We start from the raw sequence: 26,331 nt of genomic DNA, 5'->3' as shown, positions 1-26,331 counted from the left end.
GGTTGGGGACCACTGCTCTAAGTGTCATAACGTCTCTAAATGTCTGAGCCTCAGTTTCCTCAACTGTAAAATAGTAGCTGCTATTGAGGTTGGCGTGAGGATCAGATGAGATGGGTCCAGAGACTTCCCTGGCGGTCCAGTGTTAGGACCCCGCACTTTCATTGCCGAGGGCCCAGGTTCAGTCCCTGGTTGGGGAACTGAGATCCTGCAAGCTGCACGGCACAGCCCAAAAAAAAAAAAAAAATGAGGCTAGTCCAGCCAGAGTTCATGGCAAGCCCTCGGTGAACCCTGTCTGTTTTCTAAAGGGCTGTGTAATGGTTGGTGTGGCACCTTCATACCCACTGCTCTCTGGGACCTTCGCTCTTTGAAGAGCCCTGTGGGAGTCCTGGGCCCACCGCTCAGGGGTGTTCCAGAGAGTTTGCAGTGGTCCCCAGGACCCCATCTATCTGCCTGTCATCGAGCGCCCTGGCACCTCTGCTCCAGGCTGGCTTTCCCTGGAGGCAGGGGGACGGATAGCCTGGCCCCACAGTGTCTCCAAGCCCTGGGGAGCTGCGGACTCCATGGATTACAGAATCTGAATCTGACTCCACAGCCTGCTGCCCCTTACGTGGATCTGAGGTTGGGCCTCCACATCAGCCTTTCAACACTCAGTGACGACTCTGCCCTTGTCTCACATCAGAGATAATTAAAGCATAACCCCCAACCTTGGAGAGGATTGTAGGGGTGAACACCGAGAGCCCCAGCCCATCCCTGCATTCATAGACCCCCTAGAATGCCGCTGACGAGAGGGCAGGAGGAGAGGAGGCGGGGCACCAGCTGGGAGGGTGGGTGGGTTCCCCGCAGCCCTGCAGGTGGCACCTGGGCATTTCTATTCTCAGAAGCCACATCATTGCCTGGCAGTGTCAGAGGCTGCCTGGCTGGGAGGGTGGGGACAGCCGCAATGCTGAGGAGGCGCCGGCCAGGGTGGGAGCTGGCAAAAAGCCACCTTCCTCCTGCTCTGGAATTCTTCCAGCCTTTCCCAAGGGCCTGCTAGGTGCCAGGTTCAGGGGGGTCACAGAGAGACAACGCACAGCCTCTGCCCACCCCTCACCCCCAGAGTCACACCCGAGTGGAAAAGCAGGGTCAGCTGGGACAGAGGTACAAGCTCAGGGCCACCAAGGTCAGGGAGGGAGGAGGGATGTTTGTATAGGGTCTTCCCTTGCTCACTCATCTTCCAAACCCCACTGGGTGTGTCCCCATAATTGGAGCGGGCTTCAGACCCCTGCTGCAACTGCCGCACTAGAAAAGTGTACTGTGGGCATGCAGGAAACGTGGTCCTTGTGGATAGGTGAATCCCCCAGGATGGCTTGGGCTTCGGAGAATGCGGTGGGCGGTATGGTGGCTGGAGGGTGTCTGCTGTGACAGTATTAACAATAACGACAGTGACAGTAATCCTTTTCCTACATGCTATGTCTACAGTTTCCAAAGTGCTTTCATACCCTCCACCTGCAACCCAGCCCCAAAGGAGTCTGGGAAAGAGCTCATCCTTGCCCGACTGTGCTTTAGATACTGATGGTGATTACGGGGGAGAGGGGCAAGGTGCCTGGCCACCAGCATGTGAGAGTGTGTGCACGTGTGTGTCCACGTGACCGTGTGTGGTTAGCCAGAGGGGCCAGCAACTACCATCACCCCCCAGCAGAGTGCCCAGCTTATAGGCGGTACCCAGTCGTCCTTACTGAATAAATAAGTAAATGAATGCAGGTGTGCTGTAGAGGGGCTGCCACTAAATTACAGGTTGATTTAGAAGTGGGCTTCTGGAAGAAATATCAAGAGGCTGCATTTCAGGTATTGGAACTTTCAGGGGGAAAAAACGGGTTCTGACAAAATCGGCCATTGACAAAAACTAGAAAAAAATACCCAGAGCTCACAAGTTTGAAGTCAGATGCTCTGATCAAAGACTAAATTGAGACATCTTTACAGAGAACAATTTGGCAACTGTTATCAAAAGGCTTAAAAACTTAGATGTCTTGTAGAACCATTTATTTTCATTTATTCAACAAATATTTATGAAGCTTCTATTACATGCCAGTAATGGTGGGAGCTACAAGGTATGCAGTGGTGATCAAAATAAACATGATCCTTGATCTCAAGGAGCTTACTTTCTAGAGGGGTTGGGGGGAAGCTACAAATTAATACAACTATCACATAAACATATAATTACATATTGCAACAAATGGTTCTGAAAGAAAAGTATAGGGTGCTACAAGGCAGGGTAACAGTGGGGTAGGCCCTAATTAGATGGGCAGGACGGGCTTGTCCAGGAGAAACATTTCATAGAGGTACAAATGGAGACCTGTGGGATAAACAGACATCGCCAGATGATGAATGGGGAGGACAAGCATTTGAGATATAGAGAACAGCATGTGCAAAGGCCGTGAGGCAGAAAAGAGCTTGGCTTGCTTGAGGAGCTGACTGAAGGGCAGTGTGGCTAGAATGCAGTGAGTGAAAGAAACAGTGAGAGGAGATTTGGCTGGAGGGACCAGAAAATATATGGTGTTGTAGGCCATGTTGAGGAGTTTGGTGGGAAGGGAGGAAGGATGCAGTCAGGGAGTAGTACATTTGAGTGAGTGATGTTGGAGGAGGGACAAGCAACGGTGATGCCTGGGTCCTCACTGTGGCCAAGGGGCCTGGGTGGCTGAGGTGGGATATGGAACAACAGTAAGTCAAGGTTCTAAAAGGCCGGGGAGTCCATTGGTCATTCGCACAGCTGTAGAACCCCCCAAAGATGAGTTGTAACAGCAAAAAGTTGGAAATAACCAAAATGCCCAACTATTATGGGTGGTTAATAAGTAAATTATGGTATATCCACTGGGCAGAATATTTTATAACCACTAAAAATGTGAGTGGTACCCACTGGGCAGGGAGGGGAGGTGTTTCTGATATACTGTTAAGTAGGGGAGAACCTTCCCAACATCAGGAATGGCAGATTCCTTTGGGCTACACCTTATTTACAAATTTATTTTTTTAACACTTTTTATTGAAGTATAAGGTACAAATAGGACAGAAGAGTGCACTGACCACAAGTGGACAGCTCAGTGAGTTTTCACTGTGTAGCCAGACCCTAGACCAAGACAGAGAGACGACCCTGGTGTCTTCCTCCTGCATAGTTCTGCAGATGTAGCTGCTATCTTGACCATAATTGGCTTTGCCTTAAATCTTGATTTGTAATTTGTAATTTTTAAATAATGGATATGTATGTCACATAATTATTTCCTCCCTGTAGATCAAGGGTGTCTCAGAACTAGAAAAAAAAAAAAAAGTGGTTAGAACTATGTGTTTTAAAGAAAAGTGGGAAAGGGAGGTTTTTGTTTTTGTTTTCAATTCATTATTTGTTTTTATTTTTGGCTGTGTTGGGTCTTCATTCCTGTGCGCGGGCTTTCTCTAGTTGCTGTGAGCGGGGGCTACTCTTCATTGCGGTGCGCGGGCTTCTCGTTGTCGTGGCTTCTCTTGCTGCGGAGCACGGGCTCTAGGTGCGTGGGCTTCAGTAGTTGTGGCTTCAGTAGTTGTGGCTCGCGGGCTCTAGAGTGCAGGCTCAGTAGTTGTGGTGCACGGGCTTAGTTGTTCCGCGGCATGTGGGATCTTCCCGGACCAGGGCTCCAACCCGTGTCCCCTGCATTGGCAGGCCGATTCTTAACCACTGCGCCACCAGGGAAGGCCAAGGGGAGGGGTTTGATACATTGTCTTTTCTAGAGTTTCTGCAGTGAATTTGTATTATTTTTGTATGAAAGAAACTGCTAAGTTAAAAAAAATCAGTGTTTGTTTTCCACGTGCCAGTCTTTGAGAAATAACTTGCAGACGGAAGCTCAGGCCAAACAAACCCGGGTTCTGAGCACTGCGGTGATGGATTTGATTTTCCTCACTCGTGCTGTCTGTCGACCTCAGAATAAAGTGGCCCCACCGCTGTCTGGGGCCGGTGCTGACCCCGCCGAGGGGGACAGGGCTAGGAAGGGGACTGCTGGCGTCCCCTTGGTTCAAGTGACAAACCCTCCCTCCCTCCCAGCCTCCCTGGCCAGCCTCACGCCAGCTCTGTGAACTCTCTGGGGCATTTCTGGGAGCCTCACACCTGTCCCTCCTTCCTTTCCACAGGTGGAAAAACTTGTGAAGTATTTGGATCCCAACGACCTGGGGAGAATCAACTTCAAGGACTTCTGCCGAGGGGTGTTCGCCATGAAAGGTGAGGTCTTCTGGGGGGAGGGGGGTCCTAGGGGCTCCCAGGATCCTGTCTGGCTGGGAAGGCTGGCATGGCTTGGGTTTCAGCTCAGATTACCCCCTACGGGGGTCCCAGGAGCCCAGGATGGGTTCCAGAAGTAGGCTCTGCCCTTGACTCCCCCAGGGGGGCCGAGGGGAAGGGTCTTGGGCTCCCACAGCTGTGCCCGCTGGTGAGGGGCTGTGGGTGTCACTGAACCTCTGCCATGCGGTCCCACACCTGCATCCAGGCATTTCTACCCTTCCCGTTGTCTGTCCCCTTCCCGAGAACGGCTCCCTTCCCTTCTCTCCCCTTCCCTCCCCTCCCCTCCCCTCCCCTTCCCTTCCCTTTTCTTTCTCTCTCCCCCCTCTCCCCTCCTCTCCCCTCCTCTCCCCTCCTCTCCCCTCCTCTCCTCTCCCCTCCTCTCCTTTCCCTTCTTTCCTCTCCCCTCCTCTCCTTTCCCTTCTCTCCCCTCCCCTCCTCTTTTCTCTTCTTTCCTCTCCCCTCCTCTCCTCTCCCCTCCTCTCCCCTCCTCCCCTCCTCTCCCCTCCTCCCCTCCTCTCCCCTCCTCTCCTCTTCCCTCCTCTCCTCTCCCCTCCTCTCCTCTCCCCTCCACTCCCCTCCTCTCCTCTTCCCTCCTCTCCTCTCCCCTCCTCTCCTCTCCCCTCCTCTCCTTTCCCTTCTCTCCTCTCCTCTCTCCCCCTCCATCTCCTGAGGGAAGTCATCTCCCTCAAGGATGATCAGACTCCTGAGGAGTTTCCCAAGACACAGGACTTCAGTTTTAAACCAGGACGGTTCTAGGCAGACCTGGACAGAGCTGGTCCCCTCATCTCCCTGCCTCCGTTCTGAATTTCCTTCATTTGTTTCCTCCCCACTCCCTCCTCCTAACTCCTCCGAATTCCTTCCTTTCTTCCCTTTAGGGGGGGAATATAAAAATCCCTCTCGTTTTCCCCCCACTCAAAGGCAGTTATGAGACACCTGCAGGAATCAGAGTGTGGCCACTCAGTGCTGAACTGTTCATCTGGAGAGAGTGGTCCAGCTCACCAGCCTGTGAGGAGAGCACAGTTTACGTCTGGAAGTCCCAGGGCCTTGCTGTTATCTGTGGAGGATGCCGTGTTTCTCTGTCTGTGTGGCTCAGAGCAGCACGAAGCCTTGCCTGGGGGGTCCCTCAGAGTCTGGGCGGGTGGGAAGGAAGCAGGAATTCCTTGCATAGAAGTGAGGGGCGAAAGGCAGTGAGCAGAGAGGTTGGGGGGACCGCACACGGCAGCCCCAGGAAAGGTTTCTGAATGGAGTTGTTTGACTCAATAGGGCCGCCACTAACTGTGCCCGGCATGTCCCTGTGCTGGCGCTTTGCAGGTTTGACCTCCTGTTTGCTGTTCCGAGACCAGTTCCAATGTGTGGAGGTGAGGGGCTCCTCCCATGCCAACAAACAATTTTCTCACACCAGCAGGGTGTCCGAGGAGAATTCAGCTCAATTCTGACACCATCTACCTGGAGGTAGCATCAGATTCCACAGGCTAAGGGCTCAGTCCTATAAGACTGTCTCCCCACCCCCATTTCAGACGCCAGTCACAAGCCCAGGCTGTTACCTATGCTTCTGACCAACTGGCTGTAAATCAGAGGTTCCCACGACCCCCTCCTTGGGTTGGATTAATTTGCTAGAGCAGCTCACGGAACTCAGAGAAATATCTTACTTACTAGATTACCGGCTTATTGCAAAAGGATATGACTCAGGAACAGCCAGATGGAAGAGGTGCGTGGGGCAAGGTATGGGGAAAGGTGCAGATCATCCATGCTCTCTCGGAGGGCACCACTCTCCCCAAATCTCCATGTGTTCACCAACCCGGAAGCTTTCTGAACCTGGTCCTTTTGGGTTTCTGTGGAACCTTCATCATAGTCGTGATCAATTAAATCATTGGACATTGGCGATTGATCCAACCTCCAGGCCCTCGCCGCTCCCTGGAGGTCAGAGGTCAGAGGTTGGGACTGAAAGGTCCAGCCCTCTAATCACCTGGTTGGTTCTCTTGGCAGCCAGCCCCCATCCTTAGGTGGGTCCACAAGTCACCTCATTAACATAAAAAGATACCTTTGTCACTCTCAACACTTAGGAAGTTCTGAGGGTTTTGGGAGCTGTGAGTTAGAAACTGTAGATGAAGGCCAAATATGTATTTCTTATAAATCACAATATCACACCTCCTTTGTCCATTATGATTTGGGGGCATTTGTTCAGGGGAGGGAGGCCAGCTGTGTAATGAGTCAGCAGCAAGTAGCGCCATCCTGAAGGTGGCCTTCCATGTTCTGGAGTTTGCAGGGTTGCAGAGGGCCTCAGCCTCGCAGCCCCGGACTGTGTGTGTTTGGAGTCCCTGTGAGCCAGGAAGGGAGTATGTTTTTATATCCCCTCCTCCAGGAAGGCCTCCTGGATTCTCTTTGCCCCAGCCTCCCCTCCGCAACTGGGAGTCTGTCTTCTGTGTGTTCCCTGATGGTGTTAGTCCCAGTGGAAGAACATCTGGAGGGCAAGGACCTGTCTCGGCTCCCTCTGCCCAGCCCTGGACTCGCTTCTCTTCAGACTGGGTGCCCCATCTCTGCCTCTGAATGATCAGCTGGTCTCTTGGAGACTTGGGGCCTCTGCCTCCCTGCAGCCGTACCCACCCAAGGCTTACTCATCAGAAGCAAAGCTGCCCAGGGAATTCCCTGGCAGTCCAGTGGTTAAGACTCTGTGCTTTCACTGCCAAGGGCCCAAGTTCGATCCCTGGTCAGGGAACTAAGATCCTGCAAAAAAAAAAAAAAAAAAGAAGCAGAGCTGCCGGGCTGGGCTGAGGCTCTGACCCTCCGCTGTCTGTCTGTCCATCCACAGGCTGTGAGGAGCTGCTGAAGGATGTGCTGGCCGTGGAGAGCGCTGGGACACTGCCCTGTGCGCTGGAGATCCCAGACTGCGTGGAGCAGGTGAGAGGGGTGGCCACCGCGGAAGGGCTGGGGAGCCTCCAGCCGCCCGCCTTGCCCTGCTTGGTCTTCCGTCTTCTTGCCTTTGCTTCACCTTTTTGGTGTCAGGGAGACCCCAGAGCCCCCTCTGAGGGCCCTTTGGCTTCAAAGTCAAGAAAGAGATTTTGGAACTGGAGCAGTGCAGCCCCTTGGGAAGCCACAGCAGAGGGTGTAGGGGCTGGGAGTCCCCACAGGGCACCTTCCCCCCCTCTGAGGTCCCAAGGAGAAGCTGAGCTCCAGAGGGAAAGTGGCAGGCTCGAGGTCAACAGCAGGCAGGGTGACAATTTTTCTCTTTTCTCCGACACCAGCTGGGTGTCCAGCAATCCAATCCACTCCTGACACTAACTGCCCAGAGGTGGTGCAGGCCCCAGGGCCAGAGCCTCAGCCCCGCTTGGGAGCAACCACAGACGGGACACCCAGGCTACCTGCACTTCTGCTGGGGCCAGCTACAAATGCGGGGTTCTCGCAACCCACCTCAGGTTCCGTAGTTCACTAGAACAACTCACAGAACTCAGGAAAACACTCTGTTTATGATTATTGCTTTATTATAAGGGATACAATTCAGGAAAGACGCACAGGGCAAGGTATGTGGTCGGGAGGCGGGGGCACTCTCCAGGGGCACCACGTCCTTGCATGGCAGTGTGTCACCAACCCGGAAGCTCCGGGTCTCATTGCTCTAGAGTTTGTATGACCCCATCTGCAGCCCTCTCACCTCCTGCAGGTGGGCGTGGGTGGGGCTTAAAGTTCCCAACTTCAAATCACCAGTTTGGTCTTTGTGGTGACCAGCCCCATCCTGTGGCTCTCTGGGGATCCCACCTGAGTCACCTCATTAGCATGAACTCAGGTGGGGTTGAAAGGGACTCCTTATGAATAATAAAAGTCACTCCTGTCGCTCAGGAAGTTCCAAGGGTTTTAGGAGGTCTGTTCCAGGAAGTGGGACAAGGACCACAGTCCCCATGGCTCTGTCTTACTGCCATCATCACCTAATGGTTTGTTTATTATGAAACTTTCATCGTTTTCCCAAACACTTGCAGAGGCATCTTACAGACGAATACAGTTCACGATGCCTGTACTGACAGTCTCTGGGGTCCCTTCTGGCGCAGACACCCCAGGGCTGGAAGAGGATCTCCTTGGTTTGTCATCCAGGCTAGCTCCAAAACCTCTTCTCCACCCTCTGGTTGGTGCCTCATCTGGACCCCAAAATATGAGTCTTTTCTATAGCTGAAGGAGGCCCAGGACCAAGAGGTCACTTTGGCCAATGGCATACTTCTTGGGATCCAGCTGGGTGGTGGGCTCAGGGCTGGGACTGGGGGAGGGGGTCCCTACAGAGGGCTGTGGACAAAGAATGTAGGTTGCCATATCGGTAACAAAGGATGTTGTGGCCATCACGCCATCAGCCACTCCAGCTGCGGCTCCCCCCTCAAATGGTGCCCCCTGAGGGGCTTCAGGATGGAGAAAACAGGGTACTGGCCCTAGAGAGCTAAGGTGCATATAAAGGAATGATTTCAATGAGCCCAGACTCTTGCATCTTCCCGTACATAGAAAAGCGCTAAATTCATGAACTTGAGATGTCTGTCTTTCTCAAATTAATAGTAATCTTTTGATGTTTTGACTACCTGGTTTTTTTGCAAAACTCCTGTATGTCCTGGCTCCTTCCTTACCTCTTAGGAACAGTCCCTCAGAGCTATCTGCCTGGGCTTAAGTCCTCAGTAAGTCTGCCAAATAAAACATAATTCTTGGGACTTCCCTGGAGGTCCAGTGGTTAAGACTCCGTGCTTCCACTGCAAGGAGCGCAGGTTTGATCCCTGGTCTTGGAACTAAGATCCCACATGCCGCGCCATCGCGCAGCCAAAAAAAAACGTAATTCTTGACTTTTAGGTTGTGCTTTTTTTTTTTTTTTTCCTGCTTGACAGGGCCATAATGCCCAGAGCTGCCCAGCAAAATGGTGTTACAGAAGGCCAAGGCTCAAAGGTGGCAGAGACCCAAGCCGGGTACCAGGGCCTCCAAGATAGGTCTCAGGTGGTTGGACCCCAGGGTGCTGTGCCCTCAGGGATGAGTGAAGAGAGCTGGGCTCCAAGAGGTGCAGAGGCCAGCAGTGAGGGCTCCAGGCCTGCCTCAGGGGGCAGCAGATGTGGGGTGAAGATGCATTTGGGCCTGACTGATGGGACCAGGACCAGAGCAGAGGACCCCAATGCAGGACAGACACTGAGTGTCCTGGGAGTCTTGGAGCGGGGCCCTCGTGGATTGAACAGGAACTGGGGTAACGAGGTGGGCTGTGGGACCATTCAGAACTGGGTCCATACCCCGCTTTGGCCACTGATGAGCCCTGCAGACCCAGGCACGTTACTCTCAACTCCTCAGAGCCTGTAAAACAGGGCTCGCCATACCCATCTTGTGAAAATTCAGTGAGAAAACAGGCTGCTAATATGTGAGAATCCCCTTCCTCCCAGTGCCGTGTCTTAGAGATTCGTGTGAGAAATGGTGCTGAAGTCTGCATCTTTCACCCTTGGCTACCGGTGTTTCAAAATCATGTCAAAATAAAGGCCTGCATGTGAGGAGCTGGAGGTCAGAGTGGAGCCCTAGCCGGGCTTCCGCACCAGCCAGCGGTACCAGGGCCAGGTCCCGTTCCTGCAGCTGTGGGCTGCTTTCGTGGCCTCCGCACTAGGCCGGCCATACTGGCAGGTGGAGAAAAGGGGAGAGATAGGCATGGAGGAGTTGGCCTCGGAGAGAGTGCTCTTCTTTTTGTTTATTTATTTATTTATTTTTGGCTGCCTTGGGTCTTCGTTGCTGCGCGCGGGCTTTCTCTAGTTGCGGTGAGCGGGGGCTACTCTTCGTTGTGGCGCGCGGGCTTCTCATTGCGGTGGCTTCTCTTGTTGTGGAGCACGGCCTCTAGGCACGCGGGCTCAGTAGTTGTGGCACGCAGGCTCAGTGGTTGTGGCACGCAGGCTCAGTAGTTGTGGCTCGCGGGCTCTAGAGCGCAGGCTCACTAGTTGTGGCGCACGGGCTTAGTTGCTCCGCGGCATGTGGGATCTTCCTGGACCAGGGCTCGAACCCGTGTCCCCTGCGTTGGCAGGCGGATTCTTAACCACTGCGCCACCAGGGAAGTCCCGAGAGTGCTCTTCTTTTTAAAGCAATATTGTTTTTTCCACAATACAAAATCTGGAGGTTACAGAAGAGCAGAAAGATCAGGTCAGTCGAATCCCAGCAACCCCAGTGCCCCCCTCATCTCCTCTCTCGGGACTTTAGGTGTAAGCCCCTCCTGGTGAACTCTTCTCTGCCCCCGACCTGTCTGGCCCTTACAGGTGGCTCGGGTGGTCGAGCCCAGCGAGGTGGCTGTTGATCACTGGACGCACTGGGCAGCCTTGTCCGTGAGCGCCCGGTGGGCAGCGTGGGGGGCCGGGGCTCTGTTCCTCATGACGGGCTCCTCGGTGCTGGGAGGGGTGAGGGGGCGCAGCGCAAAGCCAGCCTGCGGACCAGTGGGCTCCCACAGTGAGGGGCTGAAAAGGCCTGGAGGCCCTGTGTTGTGAATGAATCCCTCCCTGCTCAGGCTCCTGCACCATCTGGGCAGCTCTGGGCAGCTCTGGGTTCCGTTTGGCTAAAGGCCACGAGGGGCGAGACCATAGCTCCTCAGGTTGGGGGGAGCCTAGGGGGCCTGCCTGGGGCACGTCCTCATCCTGTAGGCTCAGCCCTCAGGGCCCTGCTGTGTCCCAGCTGTCCCCTAGGGGTCAGCTTGAGACCAACCAAGCAGAGGGAGCCTGGATCATTACTTGGGCTTCCCAGGTGCTGCTAGGGAAGGAGTGGTTTGGGACCAAGCTAGGATGACGTAGGATGGGACCACAAGAGCATGCCTCCCCCACCACCCACAGGGTGAGGCAGGGACCTCTGACATCAACACTTGACAAGAGGGTCGTAGTTAAAGTAGTGAAGCAGTGAAACACTCTGTGGTGCTGGTTGGTAAACAGATGCAAACCTGGCAGCCTGAGGGCACCCGCCCCAGTCACCCCTCTTCCAGGCCCCTGGAACCCAACCCCCCCAAACCAGCTATCACCGCAGGCGCTCTGGGCCTGCTCTCCAGACAATGCAAGTCCGTCTGGGTAGGTGGACCTGCATCCCACCAGCTCTTTTTTTTTTTAATTGAAGTATAGTTGATTTACAATGTTGTGTTTCCTGCTGTACAGCAAAGTGATTCAGTTATACATATACATATATATACATTCTTTTTCATATTCTTTTCCATTATGGTTTATCACAGGATAATGAATATAGTTCCCTGTGCTATACAGTAGGACCTTGTGGTTTATCCATCCTATATATAATAGTTTGCATCTGCTAACCCCAAACTCCCAGTCCATCCCTCCCCCGCCTCACCTCCCCTTGGCAACTGCAAGTCTGTTCTCTATGTCTGTGAGTTTGTTACTGTTTCATAGCTAGGTTCATTTGCATCATATTTTAGATTCCACATATAAGTGATATCATATGATATCTGTCTTTCTCTTTCTGACTTCCTTCACTTAGTATGATAATCTCTAGGTCCATCTGTGTTGCTGCAAATGGCATTATTTCATTCTTTTTCTGGCTAAGTAGTATTCCATTGTTTATATATACCACATCTACTTTATCCATTTATCTGTTGATGGACATTTAGGTTGTTTCCATGTCTTGGCTATTGTAAATAGTGCTGCTGTGAACATAGGGGTGCGTGTATCTTTTCGAATTATAGTTATCTCTGGGTATATGCCCAGAAGTGGGATTGCTGGATCATATGGCAACTCTATGTTCAGTTTTCTGAGGAACCTCCATACTGTTCTCCATAGTGGCTGCACCAATTTACATTCCCACCAACAGTGTATGAGGGTTCCCTTTTCTCCACACCCTCTCCAGCATTTACCATTTGTAGACTTTTTAATGATGGCCATCCTGACTGGTGTGAGGTGGTACCTCACTGTAGTTTTGATTTGCATTTCTCGAATACTTAGCAATGATGAGCATCTTTTCGTGCCTATTGGCCATCTGTCCCACCAGCTCTTGAACTCACTGGATGTCACCCTGCCTGTGTCCTTAGAGCCTGCAGCGCCCTGGCGCAAAAAGGGCTTGGTAAACCCAACTGTTGGCAAGTTTTCTGATGCAGGTGGATTGGAGTTTGGTCAGAGGGGGTGCTGGGTGTCCCAGGGGTCCATAGGTTGGCATCCTGAGGCTGAGGTCTCAGGAAACGCCCTGGGAGTCCGTCGTGAGGCTGGCCCGCTTAGCGGGCTGCTACTGCACTCCCTTTTTGCAGCTCCCAGTCCTTATGGTGTAGGGATCTCTGTAGGGTGGGGACATGGGCAGTCACAGAGAGCCCCACCCTCGGGCCTTCAAGGCAAGGGGGCAGTGGGATGAAATCTGACTCATAAGCCCTCATGTGAGATCCTGCGTCATCCTCCCACGTGGGATGGTTTATAGGGAACCCCATAAAATGAATAGGGTGTCAGGCCACCTGGTGCTCCTCCTGTGTAACCACCATCCCAGCGATGGTGTCACCATCCATCCAGCCCCTAAGCCAGAAAGTCATCCTTGACGCCCCACATCCAGCCAGCCTGAGTCCTCTGGTCCCCACTCACCCCTCGTCCCTCTCCCTCTGCTGCCTCCCGGCTCCTCATCGTCCCCCAGCCTTTCTCTCTCCAGACCCACATCCCACAGTCGCCTCAGGATCTTCCTAAGGAGCTGCCCTGCTTGTGTCACCACCCCCCTTCGGTGGCCCCCTCATCACCAGTGGGATAAAATCCACCACTTCTCCAGCCTCACCTCTCACTGCCGCACTTCTCACACCCCGAAATTGGTGACACCCAGTTGCTCCTCATTTACTGAAAAGACCCTGTTCTCTCTTGCCTCCCAGACTTTGCACAAGTTCTTCTTTCTCCTGGGATGGCCTCCCACCCACTGTCCCTGGGATAACTTCTGCTCATCATTTAAGACTTAAGTAGGTACCTCCTCCTCCAGGAAGCCTTCTCTAGTTCCCTCTGCCCCCAGCCTGGAGTGGGACCTGTGCCGAGCTTCCCTGGGGCCCTGTGCCCTCTGTCATCCCTGCCTTAACCTCACCCTCCAGGACAGCTCCATGTTCCCCACACGGCGACACCATTTTCACCTGGTGGTGGCAGAGCTCGAGCTGAGTTCATCTCCTTCACACCTAGCACGGCGCCCGTAGCGAACATCCTTATCCACAACGCCATAGAGCGTTTCTCTGAGTATTTCTAGGATTTGAAATCTGGAAATGGAATTGCTCTATCGAAGGGTATGCAGATTTTATTTTTTAATCGATGGGGCCAAATTTTTCTTCCAAAAAGACGGTACCAATTGTATCATCCAACAGTAGATGAGAGAGTGCCCGGATCCTCAGCCCTTTGCCAGTCCTGGAAGTTCTCCATCTACCTACAGGCCTCCCTTCCACTCCTCTCCCCTCCCTCCTCCCGCTCACCAATCTGATGGAGGAAAACTCACTCTCACTCTCATCTGTGTTGCCGTTTATGGTGAAGGAGACCATCGTTCCTTCTGTTCACTGGGCCTTCGGATTTCTTCTTTTGTTAATTGCCTCTTTATAGTCTTTGCTCATTTTCTGTTGGGTTGTCTTTTCCTTTTTCTTTCCTTTTCTTTTCTTTTTTTTAGGGGGCCGTGCCTCACAGCATGTGGGATCTTAGTTCCCCGACCAGGGGTCAAACCTGTGCCCCCTGCAGTGGAAGCGCAGAGCCCTAACCACTGGACCGCCAGGGAAGTCCCTGGGTTGTCTTTTCCTTATTGATTTATATGAAATCTATATACACAAAATCTATATATATTCTGTCAGTCTATGCACTTTGCTTATATTTTAATTTTGGTTTTGGTGTCTTTTATTGCATAGAATTTTAAAGTTTGGATGTCATCATTATCAGTCCTTTTATGCCATTTACATTTTGTGTATTATGTGGTGCCTTCTTTACCTTAAGGTTATAAACATACTATTCTCCTATATATGTTTTTCAAATACTTCTAGACAAAAAGTGTATATGTTTAGCTCTTTGATCCACCAGGAGCTTATTTTTGGTTTTGGTGAGGATAATATCTGGCATTTTTATGTTCCAAATGTTGCCAGCTGTTCACACATTCCTACTGTGGAATAGTCCCTCTTTCTCCACTTATTTGAAATCTCACCCCTTTATCGTGAGCTAAATTTCTGTATAACGTGGGTCTCTTTCTGGACTCTGGTCTGTTGTATTGATCTATTTGTCTACCTATTTCTAAGCCAGTTTCAGTTACCCTTGCTTTACAGTGTGATATCTGATAGAGAAAGCCTCCCTCATCATTCTTCATTTTAAAAAATTTTTTTGTTATCCTTACATATTTTCTCTTCCAGAATACTCTTTTTTTCTCAAAATTCATTTAAAATCCTGCTAGAGATTTTGTTTGAAATTTGTACATCAGTGGAAGGGAACTGGCTTTTTTACAGTATTGAATTCTCTCATCTGAGAACATAGTATATATCTCTTCATCTTTTCTGGCCTTCTTTTATGCCCTTCAGGAAAGTGTTATGATTTTCTCAAATAGGTTTTGCACATTTCTTCATAGGGTGACTCTATTTTAGAGTTTCTGTTGCTGTTACATGTAGGATCTTTTTGCCATGATATTTTCTAATTGGTTATGGCTAAGTGTCTAGGAGACGTTTTGATTTTTGTTGTTGATCTTGTCATGACAACCTTACTAAACTCTCTTATTAGTTCCAGTAGTTCATTTACAAACTATTTTCCAGCCTGCTTAATCTATATAACAATGTAGCCATATTCTTTTTTTCTGCATAAATTTAAATAGCTGCATAATATTTCATTGCAAGAAGACAACCACATTTATTTACCAGTTCCTTATTATTGGGCATACATATATATATATATATATATATAGATAGATAGATAGATAGATAGATAGATAAATATAGATATATATATATATACTTTTTTTTTTTTTAACCTACTTTGGGGGATTAACAAAAGCAGTGTTATAAACACTCTTGTAGCTAAATTGTTCCCCACAGAAGCACTCATTGTTTTAGAGCAAGCCAGAGGTTGGCAAACGACAGTTCCCTTGGGCCAAGTCTAGCAGCTTGTTTTTGTAAATAAAGTTTTATTGGAACATGGCCACGCCCATCTGCTCACTCTTGTGTGGCTGCTTTCCCATCACAATGGCAGAGTTGAGTGGCTGCCACGGAGCCTAAACTATTTACTATCTGCCCTTTACGGAAAAGGTTTGCCAACCTTTAAGATAAATTCTGATAGGTGGAAACCGTTTTATCAAAAGGATACAAATCTTAAAATTTCTAATACATCTGTCAAATTCCTTTCCAGAAAAGTTGTCTCAATTAATCTTTCATCGGGATTGTGTCAGATTCCTCTTACCCTTTGGATGCTCGCTGTTCTGCTTTCTCAAATCTTTCTCATTGAGAGGCTAAAATTAGGATTGCTCTTTTGAATTATAATATAGTTGAACTTCTTAAATTGCCTTTATTGGTCACCAGGAGTTCTTTCTTCATTAATTGCCTGCCCACATTCTTCACCCTCGTTTCCATAGATGTATTCATTCCCACTGATATAAAAGAAGTAGAAATATTAACTTTTGGACATACCTCACAAATATTTTTTCAGCCTGTCATTTATTTTTAACTTTGTTTATGACAGCAAATCTAAAAGGTTTTTATAGCCAACTCAGTCTTTTCCATTGTGGCTTCTGCCTTTGGTGTAATGCTGAGAAAGCTTTCCTACCCAAGGCTGTGACATTATATTCTGTTTTATTTTTATTTTATGTATTTGGTTTTTATGTTTAAAGCTTTGATCCACAGAGTGAATTTTGATGTCTGTGGTGAGATAAGGATCCAGTTTTCCTTTTTTTCCTCAGCCCCTCTTACCTCCCTCCTGCCCACCTCACCTCACGGAAACCAGAAGCTCTTGACAAGGTTATGCTTAAGGGGTCCCCGGAGGCCAAAAGAAACCGGGGTTTGCTGGGAATGAGGACGTCAGCCTGAGCCCAAACTGGCTTTTCTGCTCATAATCAGAAGGAGCTTGGTCAACCTCCAGTCTTGCCAGAACAGTTTTTAAAAATCTGCCCTGAGCTTCTCTCCAGAACTGGCCTGGGGGTATGTAGGGCCTGAAGGTCCAAGTCCACCATTGCTTAATTTCATCCATTTTGAAGCAAGCATTTCTAAAACCACTTGCAACAATGATACTTTTAAATTCTAAAAATACTTTTCTTGGCAGCCTCTGATTCAGCTGTGCTGGTGAAGGTGTAGGTGGTGGCACCATGCTTATGCTGGTAAGGGGAGGGGGGAGGGTGTTTCCTAGCTCAGGGAGGGGCCTTACTTGATCCTTTCCTCTCATATATGGCCCCAGGTTTTTTGGGTTTTTTTTTTCTGTTCCAACACCTTCCTCCTTCCAAAGGAAAGAATGATTTACTTATCCGAAGCCCGAGAATTTCTGTAAGAATAAAAAGATTCTTAAGTCATATCTTTGAGAAGTAATTAAATTCTGATTAAACCAAAGGTGGCTGGGACAGAAGCAGAGCCAATGTTGATGGTTGCCTTGGTCTGTCCTGGACCGTCTGTCCCCCATCTTCTGCCCCTGACCATCCCGACCCTAGGAAGGCTGGGTTCAGCTGGCCCACTGAGACCAACTTCCAGGACACTCTTGAACTCCCCCTGCTGCCAACTCCAGCCTTAATGCTCAAGTTCACGCCTATCTTTAGAACTTTGACTGAGTTAGAGTTTGAGCAAACTTGAGAGGGTGACCACTTACATTCCCATCTTTTTAAAGCTGAGAAGAAAAAAGTTTGGTTTTATTACCCCGTAGGCTATTAATCAATTTTGTACCTAACTTTGCCATCTTCTATCATTGACTATATGTACTTTGATCTCTCCTATTCTCCTTTGAAGCAGCTATCCCAACCTGCTGGTTCCCTCACTGATGAGTTAATTCTTGTCACAGGTAACTGTGGGAAAACACAAATATACACAATCACATAAGGACAGACGTTAGTCACACATACAGTTATATCAGGATGGATGCTAGTTCTCAGAAACAGCAGAGTCTAAACAAGCTGTTCTTAACCCTGGCTTCACACTCGAGTCATGCAGGCTGCTTTCAGAACATACTGATGCCTTGGTCCCTTCTCCCAGAGATTCTAATTCAATTAGTCTGGGGGAGGGGTCCACTCATCTATTTTTAAAAGCTCCCCAAGTAACTCGAATGTACACCCAACGTTGAAAACCAAGGATCTAAGCTAGGAATGCTCAGACTTTGCGGCATATTAGAATTCTCTGGGAGCTTTTAAGATTCTGGATGCCCAGCTGTCCCTCAGACCAATGAACCCGGAACCTCTAGGGGTGGGACCCAGGCGTCAGCACTTTTTAAAGCTCCTCACGGGATTCCATGAAGCCATGACCCGTACAACATCCTGGATTCTGGTCAGCTTACATCAACACTTCTTTCCCTGAGGATGGAACGCAGAGGCTGGGAGTGGGGGAGAAGTCTTATACCTTGAAAATGGCCAATGCCTGGCACAGCGTGTGTGTTCAAATGTCGGCTGCCCTTGGCACATGGCCCCGGAAGTATCCTCTGGGGAGAGTGGTTCGGGACCACAGGGCCCTGGCTGGAGGCGTCCGTCCCCGGTAGAACTGGGCCGCCTGGGTTCTCAGGCCCGTGCAGGGAGCATTCTTGGTGACCAGTGAGCCGTGACTGCTTTCCCAGAGGGAGGCGTGCAAGGGCCCACGGGGACTCTGGGTCAGCAGGGCGGGGGCTCCATGTGTCAGAGCCCAAACAGGAATCTCATTTAGAGAGTTCCTCGTCTGCCACCCAGTTTTGAAAACTTCTGAGAGCTCAGGCTGCCCTGCAAAAGGTGCAAGAACGGAGAGTAGATCACACTGACTTCACAAAGACCCACCAAATGTACTTTTCCTCCAACTTTCAGGAGAGTTGTGAGAGCAGTATAACGAGTACCCATAGATCTGCGACCCTAGATTCACCGGTTGTTAACATGTTGGCAATTTGCTTTCTCTGCATTTGTGTGCGTCTCTGTATACACACTTCTTTTGGGGGGAGGGGGCCTGGACCGTTTGAAAGTTAGTTGCAGACATTGTGACACTTCACTCTTAAATACTTGACCCTTCCTAGGAGCAAGGATATCCTCCTAGATAACCACAACATAAACTCCATATTCAGGTTTTCCCAATATTTTTATAGCTTTTCTGTCTGATCTCGGATCCAATCCAGGATGACACGTTACATTTAGTTGTCATGTCTCTTTAGTCTCTGTTAATCCGGAATAGTTTATCCACCTTTTGCTCTATGTGCACCATCACCTGAGGGCCCCAAGCGGTTGTCTCCCCACTGATTTTGCCTTTGTCTTCAGACTCTCGTATGGAACCACAGCGCCCTCTGCACTAACTGCACTAACGCCTAGTGGGCGTTTCACACCCGTCTGGCACAAAGCCCTTTGATGCTACCGCATCCTCTTAGCTCTCGAAAAGGCTCCCCATCTCAGGAACTGGTACCGCCACCCACCTGTGCGCTCGGACCAAGAACTGAGTTGTGCTTAATGTCTCTCCTTCCTTCCATAGCCAACCCGTCTGCAAGGCCTGTTGGTTTTATCTGCAGGATCCGTCCCGAGGTGTCCCCTTCTCTCCACCTCCACGTTACACCCCGTCAGAGCTTCACACCATCCCCCTACCTGGTCACCTGCACTCTCTCTTCCCTTCCTCCTTACAACAGCCAGAGTGTCCTTTCAAACTCTTAAACCAGGTCCTAGAATTCCCCCACTTAAGATGTTCTAATCACTTGTCATCTTAGGGTAAAATCCTAAACCCCGACTTCTCACTGTGACCTACCAGCTTTCACTTTTGCCTGAACCTTTGACCTGGTCCCATCCCATCTTCCCCATGATCCTCCCTGCCCCAGCCACACTGGCCTGTTTTCTGTTCCTCAAACCCCCGAAGCTAGTTTCTTATCTTTGCCTGGCTATTCCTTCTACCTAGAACCCTCGTCCTCAAGTCTTTGAACAGCTGCCCTTGCATCATTCAAGTTTCAGCACAAGCGTCGCCTCCTCAGAGAAGCCTTCCCTTCCCACGCATCTCAAGGAACCCCCTCTACAGCCGTCCCCTGTCACTGTCATAACACCCTGCTCATTTCCTTTAGAGCCTGCGCCACTGTTTGCCACACTCTTAACTGTCTACGTGTGTCCTGCCTGTCTCCTCCACGTGGGTGGAGGGCTGTGCCTGCCTCTCTCACTGCTGTGCCCTCCACGCCAAGCACAGTGGTGGCACGGAGCAGCTGGAGGTACATACATATTGGAGGGATGAATCTCTGCTGTGCAAGGTCAGCTCTGCCAGGAAGGAGAGGGCTAGGTTTCCTCCCGCCTGGGAGCAGTTGAGGGGCGCCCCCTTCAGGTCAGAGGCTGTAAAACCACACTCAGTGCTGCGTGGGGAGGAGGGGGGAGGGCATAGGAAGGAGCTGAAAGGGGGAGGACTATTTGCTCTGACTCTGCACCTGGGTTCTGAAACCTTAATGTGTGTACGAATCACTCGGGGGCTTAACACAAGGCAGGCTCTGATCCAGTAGGTCTGGGGTCGCCTGACTGCATCTCCTACAAGCTCCCCGGTGGTGGTGACGCCGCTGGTTGGGGATCGCACCAGCCGTGCTTTTGGTGACTTGTGGGTCCGGCCCCCCCTTACCCCCCTTCCGCCCTCGCCCCCCCACCCCCGCCTTCAATGCCGTGGGAAGATGTGGAAAGAGCCCGGGGGTGCTCCCGTTGCTTCTATCCCTCCCACCCTCTGCCAGGAAGTGTTGTTTCTAGCAGTCGCTGTCACCTCCGCATGTGGTGAGCCCCTCGTGGTTTTCCGTCTCCACGTGTCTGCTACCGTGACAGACAAGACATTCCCTCCCAGGAATCGTGCTCCGCCGCCTGCTCTGTCACTGCTCTGCTGTCTCTCCGCGCTCCTTTCCTTAAGCAGACTCCCCGGGGGCGTGGTGTCTGGGGGAAGTCAGGCCGGGCTCACTGCCCCGGTGCAGGACAGGACAGCTGACCAGGCTGGGAACTGGGAAGCTGAGGGGCTCCCAGGCTTTGGTTCAGAGTGTAGGCACTTAGGGGCAGACCCAGCCCCAGAGGCAAAGGGCTGATTTAAACTTGGGAAGAGCGTTGGCTTTGGGGTCTGAGGGTCCTGGATTTGACTCCTGACCGTGTCGCTTACTAGTGGACCATCCTGAGCAAGTTACTTAACCTCTCTGAGCCTCGCTTTCTTCCCTTGCTAAACAGAGGTTGTAATTGGTGTCTTCTGCATAGGGTTATTATAAAAAACGAGAAATGAGAATTCAAGCACTCAGTACAGTGCCTAGAAAATGCTGGAATCTCTCAGCTCACAAGGCACAGATTGTGAGACTTGAATACTTTTTGCCCCAGGGCTGCTGACAAGGGACTGACAGGCAATGCCTGTGACCCAGGCTTCCTTCTACACCTGCATCCCACAACCCCACGGCGCACCCACCCCCGCTGGCTGCTCCTGCACAGCTAGGAGATTTACCCCCTGGGGCATTCCCCAGAATTGGGCTCACTCCTGTGTCACACCCACCTCCCAGGGTAGGCAGGGCCTGAGGGCATGAAAACCACACCCACTGAGCCTGAGGGAAAATGCCCAAACATTTTATAAGAGGGATAAACAGCTGTTCCCATCCTGGTCATTGCTGCGTTCCCATCCTGACCAGGGCAATAAAAATGACTGGAAATAATATGAGACACAGCAAGAAGTCTGATTCTTGAGGGGAACTTTCTGCAGGCTCTGTGAGTGTCCCAGGTTTATGATCCTCCCCAAGCCTCTTTGATTATCAGCACAGGGCGGATGGGCAGGAGGGACACTGCACAAGTCCCTGCCTCAGAGCCTGGCCCAGCCCCTGCTTTGTACACACTCGCTGTATCTAGATGGAAAGAGAGGGCTCCTTTGACCCTGGGGGCTGAGAAGCTGAGCACCTTCTCAACACCCATGCCAAGACTTCACATGCAGAAGCAGTTTCAGAACAGCTGCCTTTAGCACACCCTGCCTGGGCTTCTTCCTGTGCTGTGACTTGGAATATTCTTGCTTTCCTCAAGGGAATTTTTAATCCGGGCTGAAAGGACCCCTGAGATGGGTGAGGGGTCCAGCACCCAGGCAGAGGCTCGTCAGGACCTTTATCTGCTGCAGTAAACATCAGCTGAGGCCTGGAAAGGAGCTGCACCTGAATTTACAGGCAGAAACTCAGCTTGGAAGAGTGATATGGGAGAAGGTATTCCTGAGGACACACTAACCCCCATTCCTTAGATTTTCCATTCCTGGTATCCGGTTCTCTGTCAGAAAGCACTGTTTCATCTTACCTTCTTGCAAATACCTCTTCACGGATGTACATTTTGTTTTTATTCCCTTGGCTCAGTGTAAGGCAACCCTAAACAGAATATTTCCTCAGCCTCCTTAAAATTGCTACTGGAAACCTTATCCAATTTGCCATTTTGCACGCTTTGATCTAATACATTCTTCTTAGGATTTTGCACCAGAAAAAAAAGTCTTTCCTGATGAAATGATTTCCTTCTCTCATCGGATAATAAGAATTGCGGTATAACTAACCTTGCTTTCCCGTTTTTGTCTTGGTAGTTAGAAAACTTAGAGCTAATGGTGAATCAACTTTCCATTTACTCATTTACCTGCTTTTTCTGTCGGGCTTATTTTTTATTTTATTAGTCCAACTATGAATGTCTTTTATTGTAAATAATTTCACAGATGTCAACAACAGCAAAAAATGAGTTCGGTGGGGGTGGGGGGAAAAGTTCAGATTTAATAAGGAGAGACTAATTGAAAGGATGATTCCAAGCTGGCAGGTGGGGGGCAGAAACTTGAAATAGGAGGAGGGGGCCATGGCAATAGGGAGGAAGCTCTCACCGTAAGATCTCCAAGCATCTCAAGGGTGAGGCAAGAGGGGGTTTCTTTGCGGGAGGAATGAACAAAGGAAGAACCACCGGTGTGGGGAGGGAGGCGACAGGGTGGCTTGGCCATTGGGAGTGGATCAGGGAATGTTTACCCTGAGGCCAGCCTGTGTTTGGAGGGCTGTCGGGAAGGGGTTGTGTGCTGACTCAGCAGGGGTGGCCAGAATTCACAGAACTGGGGGAAGAAGGGAAGCTTAATCATAATTTGGATAGCAAGCATTTTGTTCTGATTGGTCATCAGGACCAGCAGTTCAAGAATGGGAATTTGGAGGGTGGACCCCAGTGGCTTCCAAGTTTCCCTCTGTCTCGACTGTTCTCTCCCAGGGGCAGGGACCAGGCTCACTGCTTGCTCTGCCCAGCCCAGTCCTGGGCCTGAGTGAGTTACTTGGTCAGTGTTCTCTGACTGGCTGAATGAGGACCTTCCTGGAGTCAGGAGCTCGCCTCTCCGGGAGGTGCAGGAACAAGCAGGCCGCACCCCCGCCCATGGCCAGGACCCCTTCTCTCTTAACTTGTCTTTCTGTCTCTCTGCCTGTGCGCTCTCTCTTTCTCTGTCCCTGTCTATCCAATCTTTCTCTCTCCAGCCCATCTCTCTCTGGCCCTCTGACATCTCCAGTCCCAGCATCCAGGAGGCCCTTCCAGTTGGCCCCAGGTCTCAGCACGAATCAGGCACAAGGCAGGGCTGGGGCTGGACAGATGGAATGTCAGCCCCGCACAGGCAGTTTACGTATCTAATCTCTCATCACCACCCCACCCCCGTCCTGTCTACTCAGACCAACCCTGCCAAGTAGGTACCATTAGACCCATTTTACTGGTAAGGAAGCTGAGGCTCAGACAGCAATTAAGTCGCTTGCCCAAGGTCTGAGGAGTGCAGTGTGCAGAGCCAGGGCTTTAATCTGCACTATCTGACCCCAGATCCCACAGAGAGCAGCTCTGCATCCACTTTTCCTGAGGCTTCTCAAGTTTCCCGGGCCTCCCTTCACTTCCTTCCTTCACCTCCGCCTGGGAGAAAGGACCAGAGGGACTCATTTGCCCTGAGGGGTCTGCCTAGAATCAAAGGCAACTCATCTGGAGGATCTGCATTCCTGGAGAACAATCTTTTACAGAAAGGAAGGAAACTAAGTATTCCAGGAGCTGGGGTGAGGCCTGGGCTGGGGAGAGAAGGCAGAAGAATTCCCCCAGCCCATTCCTACTACTTTTGGAGCCTGAACGTGGCCTCTGACCTGCACAAAGTGGGTCCTAAAGCCTTTTGCTTGGTGAAAGGAGGCTGGCCACACCCAGCCTCCCTGTGCAGGGCTGTGCCAGGATTGCTAAAAGGTGCTCCAGAGAAAGGCAAATACCGTATAATATCGCTTATATGTGGAATCTAGAAAAATGGTACAGATGAACTTGTTTGCAAAGGAGAAATAGAGTCACAGATGTAGAGGACAAACTTATGGTTACCAAGGAGGGAAGGAGGGGTGGTGGGACGAACTGGGAGATTGGGATTGACATATATACACTGCTATGTATAAAATAGATAACCAATGAGAACCTACTGTATAGCACAGGGAACTCTACTCAATGCTCTGTGGTGACCTAAATGGGAAGGAAATCCAAAAAAGAGGGGATATATGTATACCTACGGCTGATTCACTTTGCTGTATAGCAGAAACTAACACAACATTGTAAGGCAACCATACTCCAATAAAAATTAATTAAAAAAAAAAAGAAAGAAAGAAAGGGGGCTCCTCTGAGAGGGAGTCTGGGAAACTCATCAAGGAAAGATGAGCAGCTTCTTGGCTGCAGGACTTCTGAGAGCCTTCAGAATGCTCACGTGCACCTCTGGGACCCCAGCAGGAGGTGAAGGCGGTTGCCAGCCTTCTTTGCTCTGGGAACCCTTCGTGCACCAGCATCTTGGTTACAGAAATACGGAACTGATGGGCCCTGTGGGTAGCCCAGAGTGTGGTGCGAAATGTGTTTGGGGCGTAGCTGCCACTGCTTCCCCAGAGGAAGCAGAATGTGGCTTTGTGATAACAGTGTGGGTTTGGTCAGCAACTGTTACGCAGGGACCAAAAGGCTCGTGGCAACATACACCATCATGTGTGAGTCTGGTCCCTCTATCTACTAGGAGGGTCCCTGTGCTACACAACTTCAAGGAGGACTAATCTCACTGTAGTCCATGGGAATGGCGCCTCTGGGAGTTGTGCAGTGCACAACCTGTGCAGCTGAACATGACAGTCCTGGTCCTGGCCCTCATCCTGGTCGTCTGACTGTTGCAACAGCCTCTCTGTTGACTTCCTGTCTCCAATCTACCACCTCTGGTGTCTCCTGCCCCCCTTCTCTGTGTCACCTCTCCAGTCCTACCCTCCTCCAAGTCCCTTCTCCCCTAAGCCAGCTGCCAGAGGTCTACAAGTACCCTCCGGCTGTGCAGGACCCTAGGAGAGGAGTCCTGCCTCTGAGATGGATGGGCTGTATCGTCTTGGGCTTAACCTCTTTGGGGCCAATGTCTCCATTTGTAAAATGAGGATAAAATGCTTGGGTTATAGTTTTCTTTATCATTAGATTCTGAGCTTCAGGAGGCCAAAGGCTGTCTGTCATTCATCCCTGTCCCCTGGCGTCTGGCACCTGCTAGGTCCTGGTGAATGTTTGGTCACTCTGACCAAAACCTTTCTGCCCTTCCCCCTCTCATGCTTGATTGATTTGCCCAGGATTTCTCGGAACACTGCCTGCCCTCCCTACTCCTAGGCTTTGCCTATGCCGTTCTTTCCCCTAGAATTCCCTTCTGCTCTATCTGCAGCACTAACCATTTTGGGGAGAGCTCAGTTGCCACGCCCGAACCCTTTCCCAGCCCTCTCCCCCAAGCCCCACTGGAAACAGCCTCCCCCTTCCACACCGACCCCGCCCCCATGGCAGGGGAGGGTCCTTCTGTCCCAGCCAGGCTTCTCTGTTCTAGGCAGAGGAGGGGTTGGCACTTCACTGCACCTGCTTGGGGTGCCCAGAGCCTGCATGGTGCCAGGTACAGAGCAGGGCTCAGGACGGAAGGGCCCAGAGTGGACTGGAAAGTGGTGGCAGCTTCAGGGCTCTTTCCTGCTTTCCAGTCTCCCCCAGGAGGGAGGAAATCCTGGGCAGGATGGTTGCCGGCCACCTTCCCAGAACAGGCCCAGGCTGGGCTGGGGCAGACCGGTGTGCTAATGCCGGCTCGGGGCATGGGGTGGAGCACTTCAAGTTCGGCTTTGGGGTCCAAAGCAGTCTTGGGACTTCCCTGGCGGTCCGGTGGTTAGGACTCCATGCGTCCACTGCAGGAGACACGGGTTCAATCCCTGGTGGGGGAACTAAGATCCTGCAAAACATGCGGCACGGCCAAAAAAAAAAAAAAAGAAAAAAGAAAAAGTAGTCTTTGGGTCTGGTGGAAGAATAAGCGCATTGGAGACTCATGTTCGGTGTCTTGGCTTATTGGGCTCTCTGTTGTTTAAAAAAAAAAAATTACTTAAAATGCTTAATTTAGGACCCGGCCTGTGGTAAGTGGTCGGTGTCTGCTGTCTGTGGAAGGAGCGTGGAGCTTCACGTTGAGAGCATGGACGTTGGGGTCAGAAAGACCTGGGTCTGAATCCCGGCTCAACCCCTTCCTAGTGAGACTTTGGGCATGTCCTGTCACGTCTCTGGACCTCAGTTTCCTTGTCTGTGAAATGGGCACGAGCCTGGTGCTCTCTTCTTCAGGCTCGGTGTGAGGATTCGGGGAGACCAAGTCGAAGCCCGTGGCATTAGTTAGGATGTGGTGGAGCCTGACAGAAAGCAGAGCACTGGAAACATTGGTGGCTATAAATATTACTACTTCACTTCTATTTTCTGGCAAAGAACCATGAATTTCGTGGACCTCTTCATTTTTTTCTCGCTTTCCATGACTAGCAGTAGCAGGTGGCTTTCTCTCCGTGACTTTTTTCACGGAAGCAAAATCGCGTATTTTTTTTTTTATCACTTCACAGGAGGGATCACACACGACTCGTGAAGAACAGCTCTGCTGTAAACCCGGCTGGGTCACGCGCTGAGCCCTCACTGCCCACGGCTCCCCACCCAAGACCCCACACACCCGTGGTCCCTACCCACACACCCCCACCCACTGCAGCCAGGGTGACCCCCGGCAGCTCCCTCACCCACCTCAT

At 50.9% G+C, this 26,331-nt stretch overlaps 1 protein-coding gene across 1 annotated transcript in view; it reads left to right on the top strand.

Moving 5' to 3' along the window:
- The window catches only part of RAB11FIP4 (RAB11 family interacting protein 4), a 114,906-nt gene that overhangs the window by 30,515 nt on the left and 58,060 nt on the right, over window positions 1–26,331 (top strand). The window contains exons 2-3 of the mRNA XM_068530206.1: window positions 4,126–4,213; window positions 7,080–7,168. Of these exons, the coding sequence (XP_068386307.1) occupies window positions 4,126–4,213; window positions 7,080–7,168 (177 nt within the window). The remainder of the gene's footprint in view (window positions 1–4,125; window positions 4,214–7,079; window positions 7,169–26,331) is intronic.

The sequence above is a fragment of the Eschrichtius robustus genome, chromosome 20 (genome assembly GCF_028021215.1).
Source record: "Eschrichtius robustus isolate mEscRob2 chromosome 20, mEscRob2.pri, whole genome shotgun sequence".
Taxonomy (NCBI): Eukaryota; Metazoa; Chordata; class Mammalia; order Artiodactyla; family Eschrichtiidae; genus Eschrichtius; species Eschrichtius robustus.
Note: the sequence above shows the minus strand (reverse complement) of the source record. Positions and strands in the feature narration are given on the sequence as shown.